This window comes from Leucoraja erinacea, chromosome 17, assembly GCF_028641065.1.
Source record: "Leucoraja erinacea ecotype New England chromosome 17, Leri_hhj_1, whole genome shotgun sequence".
NCBI lineage: Eukaryota > Metazoa > Chordata > Chondrichthyes > Rajiformes > Rajidae > Leucoraja > Leucoraja erinaceus.
Window position 1 is genome coordinate 25,318,100 of NC_073393.1, and position 16,520 is coordinate 25,334,619.

Below are 16,520 nucleotides of genomic sequence, written 5' to 3' on the forward strand. Positions count from 1 at the left end.
TGTTCCGTTGTGTTATTCCAGCATTTTACATAGATACATAGAAAATAGGTGCAGGAGTAAGCCATTCGGCCCTTCGAGCCATTCAATGTGATCATGGCTGATCATCCACAATCAGAACCCCATTCCTGCCTTCTCTCCATATCCCTTGATTCCACTAGCCCTAAGAGCTCTATCTAACTCTCTTTTGAATGCATCCAATGAGTCGGCCTCCACTGCCTTCTGAGAACCTACAGCTGGAATTCCATTTTAGTTGTAAAATTGCTTAGTGTAATTATGGTTTATTTTTTCAATCTTTTGCAGCTCTTATGATGTGCCTTTAGAGCCTAAGAATTAACCAGATGTCTTCAGTAGATGCATGGACACAAGCAGGTGTTTTGAGCATGTCTAATACATCATTGTGCCATATAGGTGTTCAGCACAAACACTCCCCTTTATCAAAACTGATCATGCATGCAGTAAACTATGAGCAGCTTGAAATAGTTAGTGACCATTAAAGCACACAACAATCCTTAACCTCCATCCAGCTTTGCTGAAGTGACCATGACATTAAAAGTAATACAGGATCTTTACTCAATCTCGACATGTGGATCAAGACCTATTCCTCTGAGACTTGCCAAGTTCTGAGCTGAAGGCTGTCCAGAATCTACAACCCAAACCTCAACCCTCCACAGATGTTGCCTGACCCATTAAGGTCCCTCATCAGTCTGAAGAAGGGTTTTGGCCCGAAACGTTACCTATCTCCTTCGCTCCATAGATGCTGCTGCACCCGCTGAGTTTCTCCAGCATTTTTGTGTACCTAAGGTCCCTCATCAGTTTGTTTCTTTTGCTCCAGTTTGCTCCAGATTCCAGAGTCTGCAGTCTCTTGTGTCTCCTGAAAGCATTCTTCAACAGTTCTCCAACTGAGGTTGGAGTGTCTTGACCTAGTTCCCAATGGATGGATGCCTGCGAATAAATTGTTTTCAGAAAAAATTAAATAGAATGTTAACAGTTCAGCCAGCACTGGGAGTTTCCAGCCTCCAGACCGAAGCTGGAAATAGTTTTCATTCTCTATTGCAATAACTTATTTGTTTCTGAGATTTGGTGAAAAATTTCTCGGCAAAATCTGCTTCAGAACCCTGCAATGTTTTACAGTTTAAAACTTGGCCAAAAGATCATGAAAACTTGGACCAATGGTGATCAATTCCAGCATTGCAAGAAGATAACCAGCTGCTCGGCAAGTCAAACAAAACTGGTTACATGGAATTGTGTGGAAGCTAAAACATATAAGTAGATCGTTTAGTTTGCAACTTAACTGATAAACAGCATTCCCTCCCCCTACGTTTCATGCATCCTTCATGTATTTATTTTCCCCATCCCCCAATTTTAGTGTGTTGTCCAAGGAGCAAATATGTTAAATACTTTATCACTAGGAAGATCTCGGTGCTACCTTTTAAATATTCAATGGATATTTTGAAGGCAGAGATAGCTAGCTTCTTGATTAATCGGGGTGTCAGTGTTTTGGGGGGGGCAGGAGAAGGAAAGACAGATCTGCCATGACTTGATGGGCCGAATGGCCCAATTCATCTTCTCATCACTTTTGAATTTATGAACTTAAATCTTAACACTTGCCCTGTTTCCTAGCGACATAATAACTCCACAATGAATGGCATGGCAAGGAAACAATATCATATATAAGAGCAGTTACAATTATGGCTTTTAAAAGACATTTGGACATATAAGCCTAGGAAGGACTTGGAGAACTATTCATCAAATGAAACTAGCCCAATATGCCAACATGGTCGACATGGACAAGCTGCATAGCTCTGATTTTAAGCAGGTCTGATCTCTGCTTAACATTGGGCTTTTTGATCAAGCATTTTAGCATTGAAGGGTGGAAGTTCATTTGGAGATTGAAGTCAGGACATGATCCAATATTTTCTCAATGTAATTCTATCAAATTTAGAAAATTAATCTCCTGTAAATCTCATGAAAATGGTGGATTTAAAATTTATATCTTGATTCCATAAAATAATTAATCTTTTGTAGTGGCTTTGTAAGATTTTGACGTTTGCCACAGTTGGTTATTATTAATCTGGCAATTGATTGCAGAAAGCCATTGAACAGTCAGAATAAAAATCAGTTTTTAAAAAGCTATTGGGTTGGATGAGCATTGTTCAGTGGCGACTGATAAAAAAGCATTGTCTCATCAATCACCAAGTTCCCGGTTTAGTTTCCAAGTTTAATTAAGGAGTGAGAGTTTGAAAAAAAAATATCCATTGTGTGGATATTTCACCTTTTATATACCATATTTTATTTTCAGTTAAGGTGTTCTATGAATATTGCTGATTAAGGATTGTTAAAGCTACAAGGAGAATTTAACACGCATGACAAAGAGGACATCCAAAACCTTGATCAATTGATTTCGAGAAGGGAGTTTACCGTGGGACTTTTTAATTTAGAATCAACTAGATATGATTTTAGAGATACAGTGCAGAAACAGGACCTTTGGTCCATTGAGTCCGTGGTGACCAGCCATCACATTGTACACAAACACTATCCTACACACTGGGAACAACTTACAATTTTACCGAAGTCAACTATGCTATCAAGCTTGTACGTCTTTGAGTGTGGGAGGAAACTGGACACCCAGAGAAAACCCACATGGTCACAGGGAAAATGTACAAACTCCGTACAGACAACACCCAGGATTGAACCTGAGTCTCAGGAGCTGTTAGGCAGTAACTCTACAGCTGTGCCACTGTGCTGCCCAAAATTAAATTTAAACTAAAACAAATGAAAAAATAAAGCTGGTATCAATAACGGTAATTATGTATCTACTAGATTTGTCACTTAATATGATCATGGCTCAATCTTTATCCCAATACCATAGTCCTGCTATCTCTGCACATTCCTTTTATCCAGAAATGTATCCATCTCTCATATAGTAACTTACTTTGCCTCCTTCATGTTCTGAGAACACCAAAGATTTAGTATCTTAAATACTTTGTCTTGAGATTGAGATCTTGTACTAGACCTGCCTGGTATCCTCCCCACACCCACTCTGTTCAGCCCTGTCAGAATTTTGTACGGTTCGGTGAGATATCTTCTGAACACTATGCTTGCTCAACTAATGTCTCCCAATTTGACAATACTTTCATGGCAAGAACTAATCGGGTAAATGTGGCAAGTTTACCTTTCCTTAGATCAAGAGACCAAACAGCACATAACCGTCATCTTCATCAACAGGACAGTGGTGGAGAGAGTCAAAAACTTTATTCCTGGGTTTACATATATCTGAAGAACTGTCCTGGACCCAGCACATTGATTCAACCATAAAGAAAGTCCATCGACGATTCTACTTCCTCAGAAGATTGAGGAGATTTGATATGTTTACGAATACACTCTTGAACTTGTACAGTAGAGGAGCATATTGACTGTCTGGTTCAGTAACTAAAATACCCAAGAATGTCATTTTTCTGTTTTGGGACATATTACAATAAAAACTCTTGATTCTCTTGACCTTCCTGTTGGAGCATGAGCCTAATTAGTGCATGTTAATGAGATGCCCACCTGACCCAGCGAAACTCCATAATCACGTAAATCACAGCAGACATCAGTTTGTCTGATTTGGGGTGAACAGTGGGAGTTAAGCTGGCAAGCAGCCAAATTGACAAAATATTGATCAATGTTAGATTTTATGCGACATCTACCAGGAGGTGTTTTTTTTTTTAACTTTAAGGCCTCTAGGGGCTAACATACATTTGCTTCATCTCATGCCAATTGATGTCAAACTTGCTTTGTTCCAGAACGTAAAAATAGATGTCCCTTTCCACGTCACCTTGTAGTCAATTTAGTTACAAGGACAGAGCTGTGAGATGTGAGTTTAGTCAGAGTCACTGACACATACTTTGGTTCCCCTAACTCGAGCTTTTGACAAGATAACATCCCTTCATGGCACTGACCTTTGTGCCTCTTTATGTTGGTCTAAGTGCACCTAAAGTGAATGGAAAATACTGACAGCTGTCTTTGTGTGCAATTGCAGGGGGAGGAAAGAACCAGCCACTTGGTTTATGTTGCAAACAATTGTTTTTCAATTCTCATTGCTATTTTTTTTCTCGGCTTGAGCGCAATGATTCATGAAGCCCTGAAGGTTGGATATAATTATGCAGAATCTGCAATTACAGATGTTCCTTGCTGTGGTGTTGATGTGAGGAGTGGAGCTGTTCCCTCAGCAGTGAATTTCCTGATTGATGTTTTGATGAAACAATTGGCTTCAGCCAGCATTGATGATCCTGTGCACCAACACAACCAAGTATCATTCTCGTTAACCAAAACCTGTTATCTAATCCTGAAAGTACCTCTAGATAAAAAATGCAACCTTTAATCATGCAATCTTTTATTATAAGGTAAAGACCTGCGTTATAGAGAATGGCTTGAAAGGATTAGGTTGTTTTTGGATGCATTTTAGAATTGTTTTTGAAGTCTAATCATGCTTGTAATTTAATGTGATAACCAATATCTACAACAATATGCCAATGGTCCAAATATTTAAGATAAGGCAAAACTGGGAATTAATCAGATCTTAATAACTGATGAACTCAATTGCCCATTTTCTGACAACAAGACTACCCAATAGAAATAGATGCTGCTGCACCCGCTGAGTTTCTCCAGCTTTTTTGTGTGCCTTCGATTTTCCAGCATCTGCAGTTCCTTCTTAAATACCCAATAGAAATGTCTTGGTATGTATAGTTGAGGTGAAAGGCCTTGATGTTGACTGGTGCACACCAGTGAGTGACAGGAGATATAGATTCTATGTTTCTATGATTAGTGACCATTTGGCCTGATTTAATTAGCAGAGCCACAAAGACCTACCTGTTCTAATACCACCTTTTGTGAACCACTCTGGTTGCCTTAGTTCTGGAGGCGTCAGAATCACTTATCACGCGATACCATTTTGCTAACATTTGTAAAATTGCCAAATAAAAACATGAAGGTGTGGCACAATGGTAGAGCTGCTGCCTTACAGTGCCACAGACCTGGGTACACTCCTGACGGTGGAGTTTGTACGTTCTTCCTGTGACTGTGTGGGTTTTCTCTGGTTTCCTGCCTCACTCCAAAGACAGACAGCTCTGCAGTTTAATTGGCTTCAGACAAATTGTAAATTGTCCCTAGTGTATAGGATCATGCTAGTGTACGAGGATCGATGGTCGGCCTGAACTCAGTGGGCCAAAGGTAACTCGACGGGTCAGGCAGCATCTCTGGATAATGTGGTTTGGTAACGCAGGGCTGCCAACTCTCACGCTTTGAGCGTGAGACTCACGCCCTCAAGCAAACTCTCACACCCTCACGCTGATCAGAAATTTCTCACGCTCAGTGGTGAGAAATTTTGTGATCAACGAAAATTTCAAAACTCTGATAAACTGCATGGTCCGCGGGTGTTGGAGAGCCGGGGCTGCGGGAGGGATGGGAGCAGAACCAGCAGCGGGAACAGATGCGGGGAGCGGGGACTTGCGAGTGTTTGCGGCGCTGTCGAGTGTTTGCGGGGCTGACGCTGCAGTTCCTGGCCATGGAGCACTCCGGACAGTGCAAGAGTCACAGTGCCGCTGCCACTGCCGCGAGAGTCTCTGTGCCGAAGGGACAGACTCTCAAAGGGAGGTGGAAAAAGAGAGAGGGGAAGGAGACAGTGGGGAGAGAGAGAGAGAGAGAGGGGGGGGTGAGAGGGGAGAGACAGAGGGGGCGTGAATGGAGAGAGAGAAAGAGGGAGAGGGGGGGAGAGAGAGAGCAGGGAGAGTGAGGTGGGAGAGGGGGGGGGAGAGAGAGAAGAAGAGAGGAAGAAGAATGAAGAGAAGGGGTGGAGAGAATGGGAGGAAGGGGAAGATAGAGGGGTGGTAAAAGGGAGAGGGGGGGAATGAGAGAGATGGGGGGGGCAAAGAGAAAAGAGGAGAAAGAGAGATGGGAAAGAGCTAGGCGAGAGTGAGGTGGGGGGGGGGGAGAGAGAGAAAGAAGGGAGAGAGAGAGATGTCAGAGAGGGAGGGAGAAAGAGAGAAAATGCATTTAGGGGGAGAGGGAAATAGAAAAAGAGGGGGAGAGAGTTAGGGGAAAGAGAGGGGAACGAGCGTTAAGGGAAAGAGGGGAGAGAGAGAGCCTGGATGAAAGGAGGGTAAAGAGAAGGAGAGAGGTCCTAGGGGGAGAGGGCCCTCCGCAGGATGGGGGACAGAGGAGAGAGGGGTGGAACGAGAGAGGGAGAGATAGAGGGGAGGGAGAAAGTGAGAGTGGGAGGGAGAGAGAGGTAGAAAGGAGGGGAGAGAGAGAGAGAGGGGAGAGAGAGAGATAGGGAGAGAGAGAGAGAGAGAGAGAGAGAGGGGAGAGAAAGGGAGAGAGAGAGAGAGGGAGAGAGGGAGAGGAGAGAGAGAGAGGGGAGAGAGGGGGGAGAGAGAGAGGAGAGAGAGAGGGGAGAGAGAGAGAGAGGTGGGAGAGAGCGAGGAGAGAGGGGAGAGAAAGAGGAGGGGAGAGGAGGGGGGGAGAGGGGGATAGAGGCAGGGCTGCCAACTCCCATGCATTGAGCGTGAGAATCACGCATTTCACCAAATTCTCTCGCTGATCACAAATTTCTCTCACTCTTGTGAGAAATTCTGTGATCCAACGAAAATTTCAAAACTCATATCAACTGCATGGGCCGCGGGTGTTGGAAGCAGAAGCAGCGGCGGGGACAGATGCGGACGGGGAGCGGGGCTGGCGAGTGTTTGCCGGGCTGGCGAGTTGCTCACTGCAGCTCCGGCCATGGAGCAGCCTCAGTGCAAGAGTCCTGGGCCGTCGGAGGCGTTGAAGCGTTGCACCGCTGCCGTGAGAGTCTGTGCTGAATTTGCCCAGGTGACCGGCATGGATCGAGCTGCGGCTCGGTGCATCCTGGAGGACAACCAGTGGCTGCTGGAAATAAGTACCAAGCACTGGGTAGATACGGTGGAAGATAGTGAACAGGAAAGAGGTACTGATTTTAGATGAATAGCCATGATCATATTGAATGGCAGTGCTGGCTTGAAGGGCCGATGGCTTATTCCTGCACCAATTTTCTATGTTTCTATGCTTGAGTATATGGCAATAAAACTCGATCACTTGATTTTGAAGCATTCATGCATGGTGGAGGTATAATGTAGTCATAGAGTGATACAGTGTGAAAACAGGCCCTTCGGTGCAACTTGTCCACACCCGCCAACATGTCCCAGCTACGCCACCAGCTTTTAGTCCATACCTCCAAACCTGTCCTATCCATGTATCAGTCTAACTTTTTCTTAAATGTTGGGATGGTCCCTGCCTCAACTACCTCCTCTGGCAGCTTGTTCCATACACCCATCACCCTTTGTGTGGATAAAGTTACCCCTTAAAAAGTTACCTCTTAAAAATACTTAATACAAAAACCATTGGAATCATACTTCTACAGTGCACTAAAACATGATTTTAATACATCAAATTTCAAAAGGTTCCTACCCTGGGAGGGGGGACACCCTTCTTCCACACCCTCTCCCCACTCGGTTGCTCCACTCCCTCACCGGGTACCCCCAAGGCCTGTGATCAGTGACCACACAGCCTCCCCCCTTTCAAAAACGCTCCAATCCAATTTAAAGCATATATATATTGCATTCAAGTGTAAGTTAAAAGACTCGCTACAGTATGCACCATATTGCACAATTTCAAGCTGAAAAATGCAAATGTTCCGTACCAATGGGAGGGGGAACACCCTCCCCCCCCCCAATGTTGGGAGCCCTGTAACATTTCTGGTTGGGTCTCTTCTTCAGATTCGAAGTTACCTATCCATGTTAGCCAGAGATGCTGCCTGACCTGCTGAATTGCTCCAACACTTTGTGTCTTTCTTTGTCAACCAGCATCTGCAGTTCGTTGCTTCTATATTTGTAAAACGGTCCTGTTTTCTGAGCAAATAACATTTGTAACAATATAGAACATTGAATAGTGCAGCACAGGCCAACATCTGTGGTGACCACAATGCCAGTCTGAACTAAACCCACCCAGCATACGATATGATACGATAAACTTTATTCATCCCCGGAGGGAAATTGGTCTGCTGAGAGTCACAACACACAAGGTACACAAAGTTTAAAAAGTGAAACCAAAAAGAAATAGACAAGCAACTGTTGTGCACAATGCCTTCACCAGAACAAATGAACAAATAAACAAACAAACACAGATTTATCCGTTGGGCAAATGATTCTAAACTAGAGTGCCCACCCCCACTGGGTCCTCCTTTGTTCTCCCACTGTCCCTCACTGCAGTCCCCCTCACGCCGGGTCCTCCATTGCCTTCCCTTCCACCTGCCGGGTTCCCATTGCCTTCCCTTCCCCCCTCACGCTCATCAACCGCGAAGCCCCAACGCCGCCGAGGCCCCCCTTGTTGCGGCCGGGGCTCCTGCCGCCACCGAGTCTCCCACTGCCACCGTCGAGGCTCCTTCAACCCAGACACGTCTCAGTGCCCGGCTGCACTACAGGCCTCTGGGAGGCCTGTGGGGCGAGTTGGGCCTACTGGGGCACATTCTGGTCTTCGGTCGTCGTTCTGGTCTTCGGCAGCACGGTTGTTCGGCGGGTGGATCGGGCCTGCGTGGCTACCTGAGACACTCCCATCACGCACGCAGCTCCCTGGGACACTCCCACTGCACGCATACCATTAAATCTTCCCCCCCTTATCTTAAACCTACGCCCTCTGGTTCTCGATTTCCCTACTCTTGGCAAGGGACTCTGTGCATCTACCCAATCTATTCCTCTCATTATTCTGTACACCTCTCAGATCCGTGCGTCTTTGGGGCGAGCATCTAAGGGAAACCCTTGTGGTCACAGAGAGCACCAGATTTCAGGATGGAAAGAAGGTTGAGAAAGCTCTGAAGCATTAGCTCTGCCAAGTGTGCCATTGTGCTACCATGCCTTCTCTACATCGAAGGAGAAGATGCTGAGATCCATCTCACTGCAGATTTTTATTTTTCTTGCAGATAATGAAGAATATATTTCATCAGTCCTTCAATGCATACAAAACGGGCATTGAGCCTCGGGTGAACGACCTGACAATTCACCTTCTACAGTGCAGCCGAAGGCTATTTGAAATCCTGTTGTCACACAGGAGGATCACGGCAGCTTACATTGAAGGAGATAACGTTGTAGTCACCATAGAAGGTGAAGCAGCCAGGGTCTTAAACTTTGACACAGGTAATCGTGCAATGAAGGGGAAACTGTTTATTTTATAAAAGAATATTTCATTTTGGCTTGTTGGTTATTCTCAACCAAGCAAGGGGATGGAAGAAACAATGAACTGCAGATGCTGGTTTATACCAAAGATAGACACAAAACGCTGGAGTAACTCAGTGAGTGAGGCAGCATCTCTGGAGAAAAAGGATGGGTGACGTTTTGGGTTGGGACCCTTCTTCAGGGTTTGGGTTGGGACCCTTCTCGACCCGAAACGTCACTTCTCCATGTTCTCCAGACATGCTGTCTGACCTGCAGCATCAACATTGACATCCAATTTTACGCAACCTCTAACTAACCTCCCCACATGCACTCTTCACCCACTTTCTCCCCCTTTCCCTCCTCTGTGCCCACCTGGATTCCCACCTATTTCTAGCGCCGCAGCACCTCCAGCTACTTTCCTCCCTCTGCCGTCATAACTCACAACTCTTCAATTCCATCTCACACCTCATGTTTTTATCTCTGGCCTATGTTCCAACCATTTGCCTACCTGCCCCCTTTGCTGGTGTCCACCTATTACCTGCCACACTTTATCCTGCCCTCCCCTCTTCCAGCTTTCCCCCCGCCATCCCCCCAACGCTCTACGATCTGTCTGAAAAACGACCCAGAATGTCACCTAGCCAATATCTTGCGAGATGCTGCCTAGCTGAATTACTCCAGCACTTTGTGTATTAACCAGCATCTGCAGTTCTTTGTTTCTAGGTATTGGGGTAAATGGATTCTGGATTATGTCCATGCTGTTCGCTGCTTGAATCAATAACTTGTTTGCACATATAATGCATATTCTTGACACTGAGGTTGATCATGGGGAACAAGGACATGGCAGACCAATAGAATAACTACTTTGGTTCTGTCTTCACTAAGGAAGACATAAATAATCTGCCGGAAATAGCAGGGGACCGCAGGTCAAATGAGATGGAGGAACTGAGTGAAATCCAGGTTAACCGGGAAGTGGTGTTAGGTAAATTGAATGGATTAAAGGCCGATAAATCCCTAGGGCCAGATAGGCTGCATCCCAGAGTACTTCAGGAAGTAGCCCCAGAAATAGTGGATGCATTGTTGATAATTTTTCAAAACTTTTTAGATTCTGGAGTAGTTCCTGAGGATTGGAGGGTAGCTAATGTAACCCCACTTTTTAAAAAGGGAGGGAGAGAGAAAACGGGTATTACAGACCAGTTAGTCTAACATCGGTAGTGGTGAAACTGCTAGAGTCAGTTATTAAACATGAGATAGCAGCACATTTGGAAAGTGGTGAAATCATTGGACAGCATGGATTTATGAAAGGTAAATCATGTCTGACGAATCTTATAGAACTTTTCGAGGATGTAACTAGTAGAGTGGATAAGGGAGAACCAGTGGATGTGTTATATCTGGACTTTCAGAAGGCTTTCGCCAAGGTCCCACATAAGTATACAAACTTAAAGCACACGGTATTGGGGGTTCAGTATTGATGTGGATAGAGAACTGGCTGGCAAACAGGAAGCAAAGAGTAGGAGTAAACGGGTCCTTTTCAGATTGGCAGGCAGTGACTAGTGGGGTACCGCAAGGCTCAGTGCTGGGACTCCAGCTATTTACAATATATATTAATGATTTGGACAAGGGAATTGAATGCAACATCTCCAAGTTTGCGGATGATACGAAGCTGGGGGGCAGTGTTAGCTGTGAGGAGGATGCTAGGAGGCTGCAAGGTGACTTGGATAGGTGACTTGGATAGGCTCGGTGAGTGGGCAAATGCATAGCAGATGCAGTATAATGCGGATAAATGTGAGGTTATCCACTTTGGTGGCTAAAACAGGAAAGTAAACTATTACCTAAATGGTGGCCAATTAGGAAAAGGGGAGATGCAACGAGACCTGGGTGTCATGGTACACCAGTCATTGTAAGTAGGCATGCAGCAGGCAGTGAAGAAAGCAAATGGTATGTTGGCATTCATAGCAAAAGGATTTGAGTATAGGAGCAGGGAGATTCTACTGCAGTTGTACAGGGTCTTGGGTATTGCATACAGTTTTGGTCTGCAAATCTGAGGAAAGACATTCTTGCCATAGAGGGAGTACAGAGAAGGTTCACCAGACTGATTCCTGTGATGTCAGGACTTTCATATGAAGAAAGACTGGATAGACTTGGCTTGTATTTGCTACAATTTAGAAATTTGAGGGGGGATCTTATAGAAACTTACAAAATTCTTAAGGGGTTGGACAGGCTAGATGCAGGAAGATTGTTCCCGATCTTGGGGAAGTCCAGGACAAGGGGTCACAGTTTAAAGATAAAGGGGAAATCCCTTAGGGCCGAGATGAGAAAAACATTTTTTCACACAGAGAGTGTGGTGAATCTCTGGAACTCCCTGACACAGAAGGTAGTTGAGGCCAGTTCATTGGCTATATTTAAGAGGGAGTTAGATGTGGCCCTTGTGGCTAAAGGGATCAGGGGGTATGGAGAGAGGGCAGGTACAGGATACTGAGTTGGATGATCAGCCATGACCATATTGAATGGCGCTGCAGGCTCGAAGGGCCGAATGGCCTACTCCTGCACCTATTTTGTATGTTTCTATAACGTGACAGTAGTACAGTGTGCCTCTGAGGATCAGTAGTATATCAAAAATCTGTTGGATGTTATTTTCCTGTTCTAGGTTGTGGAGTCAACCTTGGTCTGAACGGCTTGGAGTCCTTGGAGGAATTTATTTACAAGGTAGCAACGGCGGTTGATCAAAATGACGTATTTGAAGCTCTCTCTGGGAAAATCCGACACTCCAAGCAGATGGCGGAGGACTTCCGGCGGAATGGCTTGACTCTGACCATGTTTCAGTGAGACGACACGGGATGGTGTGTCTGAGGTCTGACTTGTGGACGGCTGCGAATAATGCATTGTGAACTCTGCCCTGCGTGTTGATAGATAACGGCACTACTCTAGCCATTAGAGTCTAGTGGACTGGAGTGCATAGGCACAATAACATTCAGAGATGTAACCTTAGATGATAAAGCTAAAGTGAGTAGCTTCAGGGAAGCCTGAAGACCTGTTCATGCCTGCGCTGTCACATTAGGCCATCGGTCAAAATGGTTTAACTGCTCCTAATAAGACATTTTATCACCGTTTACATTACAATTCTAGTTGCCAATATCATGGAGGATCTCAAGATAAAGTTATCACTGCATAGTTAAATGGGTGATGAAACTTTTTGTCAGACTGTAAAATGTGGATCTGCAATGCTCATCAACTCGATCAATCAATCATTGACTATTCAGCAGCAACCAACACTCTTGTGATAGTCCACGCACTGTTTTACTAACCCTGGATCCCAAAGGTTATTCATAAACGTTCTTGAAGCACCTTGGTTGAAAATCTCTGTTGCGTACCTTAAAAGCAAACAAATTAATTGAATTGCGTATGTCACAAATGTAAACAGTATGGTGGTCAGATTTGAGACATGGGTTACACAATTGAATGGTATGGACATTGGTCTTTAGGTACTTTAGGTGCAGTGACAGTCTTTGCTACATCACAATGATTTATGGATTTGCATCTAAATGGCTACTACACCAGGTATTGAGATGAATGGATTCTGGATGATGTTTATGATGTTCACCAGCTGAATAAAGAAATTGTTTGCAGATATAACGCATTTTCTTGACACGGAAACGCTGTGTAATGCAATAGTAATACAATCTGAGGATCTATCGTATAACAAAAATCTCTGAGGGGAAAGGTACTATCAGTGCAAATATTATGAAAATTGATGCAATCTTGGATTTCACTGAAAACTGTAGTCCAATACTTTGGTTTGAAATTTTCTGGTAATCCATTGGCTCTTGTGCTGTTGGTTTGGCCAAGCAAGAGGGAGAGCTACCTGAAGAAAATCCTTTCTTGAAGAGCCATTTCAACTAAAGGGAGTATCAGAAATAATAATGTATCAATATATTGTGGTTCTTAGAGGATTCAATTTTCCTGATGATATCAGAAACCATTTATCTAACCAAACCTCTGTTGGCTATCAGAATCAGTCCCATTCCTTCACTTTATTGCTCAGTAATTCAACGTGGTAATCAACTCATGCCATCCATAAGGTCCAATTTTCAGTTTTCAGGCACCATCCCTGGAGCCCACAAAAAGACATCTGATATTATGTTTAGTACCTCTATCATCAATGGAGGGGAAGTGCAAGTCTGGTCAAACTGGTCTGCTTCCTGCTTGACGAACTTGGCCTGTGATCGTTATTTATACTGGACACTCATAAACTATACTAACCATTTGTTCAATCTGTATACACAATCTTATAATGAAAAGCACGAATTTGCCTTCCAGAGTTGAAAGCAGAAAATTCCAGATAAATGCATTGAAACACCAGTACATAATAAGCCATTGATACATAAAAGTACAGCCATAATATTAGGTTAATACTGCATGGAGCCTTCCTGTCAGCTCTGTGCGTGTGTGCGTGTGTGTGTGTGTGTGTGTGTGTGATAATTCAATGCTATGCTTCAGTGGTCATAGCAGAATAAAGTTGTTTTCTGAATGTGTTTCTGACCTGAGGCGTATCTCCTGCTGTGTGGTCACCAGTTATTCACGCCTGATGGCCTTTTTGGCCAGTCTGTTCTCTTTGGGGGAAGTTGATGCCACTTAGAATGAATTGTGTTGGGGAATGTGATCCTGCGGGCTGAGGAAACACGGGTGGAATGAGTTGACCGATTTTGTTAAACTGAGTTCTTTTGTCAATCTAAAGTCAACTTGACTCAAACGCTTGTAGCTGTTGAAATTGATTCTTTATTCAGCTGAGACTAGTCTTTGAACCATCCAACAGAGCTGATGCTCTGGGGCGGGTCCAGAGAAGAGTAGCTTTGATAGAAACTCATGGCATTTATATAGGTATTAGACATTTCAGATACAGAGGGTATGACAAACTGGTAATCAATCATCTGAGTCCTTCTGGTGATTTACAACAGCAGTCACATGATCCCCCCTTCTCTGGCCTCATTTTACAACCTTTGTTTGCCTGTGATTTAACTTTGTTTAGAATTATTTTATTTCAACACAGCAAAACCCCTAGTAGGCTCAATTGTCAAAGACCGCTCCTCAAAATATAAGATACATATGTAATACAATGATCACACAAGTCACACACACTTTCCATACCAAGAAGAAAGATATTTCTATAAATCTAAACAAAGTCTAATATTTACAGTCCCACTAAGACACAATACATTTCATAAATGGTTTCACTACAATTTTACACAGTTTAAAATACTATTACCTATGTATTAAAACATTAATTATATGAATTTCCCAAATTACACAGTTTCTAAGTTAAATTCATACCCACACACCTCCAAACTCCAAGCATACATGGGTAAATCTGTCAACAATTGATGATATGTGTTTTGTGTCAGGGTACAGCTTTATTCTAATTTGCAGCCCCTTTTCCTACTATCTGGGAGCTAGATTTCCAATCTCATCTGCAAGGGCTTTTACAAATATTACAGAACAAAGGTAGATTCACCACCCGACCATTACCCCACAATTACATCTGCTTCTTCGACTTTCTATAAACAGGTCACAAATCCACCAATCTGATTATTTTCCTCTCCAAGCATCCATCGCTTATCTAAACCTGATTATAATTTAACATAGCCAAAGCTAAATTACAGAGTTATTATATTTCAACCTTGAATTCTGTCTCGAACGCAGCATAACCGGCCATAACTCTTCACCTTTATGTCATATCAAAAATGTGCCATAGAGAAAAAGCAGATGACCACTTGCCTAAGAAGAGGCCTTATTCAGTAATCCATTCTTTAACACAAAATCATATCAAATACAATTTCCTCTAGCGTTATAATTGCCTCAAAGAGAAAAATGCAGGTTCAGATTATTTTGACAACTTGCTTTGTACTTATATTTCTTTAGAAGCTTTTCTTTTGCAAATTACCTAGCTTATATAAAATTCACTATCCGAGCAGTTCTATTATATAATATTTCCTCAATTTGGGGCAGGATAATGCATATAATTAATCCAGCCTCTTCCCTGGAGCAAGACCTATTCGTTCACATGATGCAGATATTGCAGACAAGAAGAGCATTGACTATCGCTATTTGCCCATCGGTTGTGTCTTGTTCATTTATAGATTTGTTTAGTTTATAGATGCAGCATGGAGTCCACCGACTCCACACTGACCAACAATCACCCATACACTAGTTCTATCTTACATACTAGGAATAATTCCTAAAAGCTAATTCGCCTACAAACTTGCACATCACACCGAGAACGTTCAAGCTCCGTACAGACAGCCCCTGTAGGATCTCCGGTTTCCTCCCACACTCCAAAGACATACAAGTTTGTAGGTTCATAGGCTTGGTATAATTCTATGTTTTGATTCATCTGCTGTGTCTCTAAAGTTCGCTGCAATTGTATTTGAACTAAGCGTTTTGTTTTCCTACTTTATTTTTCTTTAGTGTCCGTTCAGTTTTCGTTACAAAATGTCATGAACAATTTAACCCTCTGAAAACCAATAAGCTTTTCTTTTGCAAAGTGTACCTAGCTTATACTTGGCATAAAATTCACTATCTTATAGCAGTGGGAAGAAGCTATGCTGGTATTGCAGCTGATATCCTTCCTCTTCCCAGATGGGAGGATGGTGAAAAAGTCATTTGGGGCAGGGGTCTTTGATGATGGAGCATATCTGTTTAATCCAGCCTCTCTTCCCTGGAGCAGACCTATTCGTTCACATGATGCAGATATTGCAGACAAGAAGAGCATTGACTTTCGCTATTTTCCCATCGGTTGGGGCTTGTTCATTTATAGATTTGTTTAGTTTATAGATGCAGCATGGAGTCCCCAAGAACTTCATGACTCCACACTGACCAATGTTTCAAGTCACCCATACGTTAAGAATGAGGTTGTGGGATTTGCTAGTCCACCTCTATCTTACATGACTAGGAAGCGAATATGAAGTTCTGGCTAAAGCAGCTAAACAGAAGGGGGCTTAGGACACAGCCTACCAAACTTGCACCCACCCTGACTGTCTGCTGCCGCTGCGACAGGAAGTTCAGGACCCAGCTACATGTGCCAGCATCAACCCCCCAACAGCTCCAACTCTCGCTGCTGAATTGTGTTGAAAGCGGAGCTTCTAAGAGGATCCTGGCCGATACACGAGGTTCAGTGTTGTTGAGACTGCCCTCTGTGGATCGGTTGGCTCTGTAGGCGAACTGCAGTGGGTCTAGGTCGGCAGGTTGTTTTGATGTGCTGCATAACTAGTCGCTCAAAGCACTTCATTACAAAGGGCCACTGGTCGAAAGTATGGCAGGCTGGGT

The 16,520-nt window shown here is 43.7% G+C and overlaps 1 protein-coding gene across 2 annotated transcripts in view; it reads left to right on the forward strand.

The window, feature by feature from the left end:
- Positions 1 to 12,827, forward strand: part of si:dkey-234i14.6 (uncharacterized) — a 74,635-nt gene extending 61,808 nt beyond the window's left edge. For both annotated transcript variants that reach the window (XM_055648840.1, XM_055648841.1), the window contains 2 exons: positions 8,972 to 9,185; positions 11,848 to 12,827. In XM_055648840.1, the coding sequence (XP_055504815.1) occupies positions 8,972 to 9,185; positions 11,848 to 12,026 (393 nt within the window). In that variant the 3' untranslated portion in view covers positions 12,027 to 12,827. The remainder of the gene's footprint in view (positions 1 to 8,971; positions 9,186 to 11,847) is intronic.
- Positions 12,828 to 16,520: the final 3,693 nt, after the last annotated feature.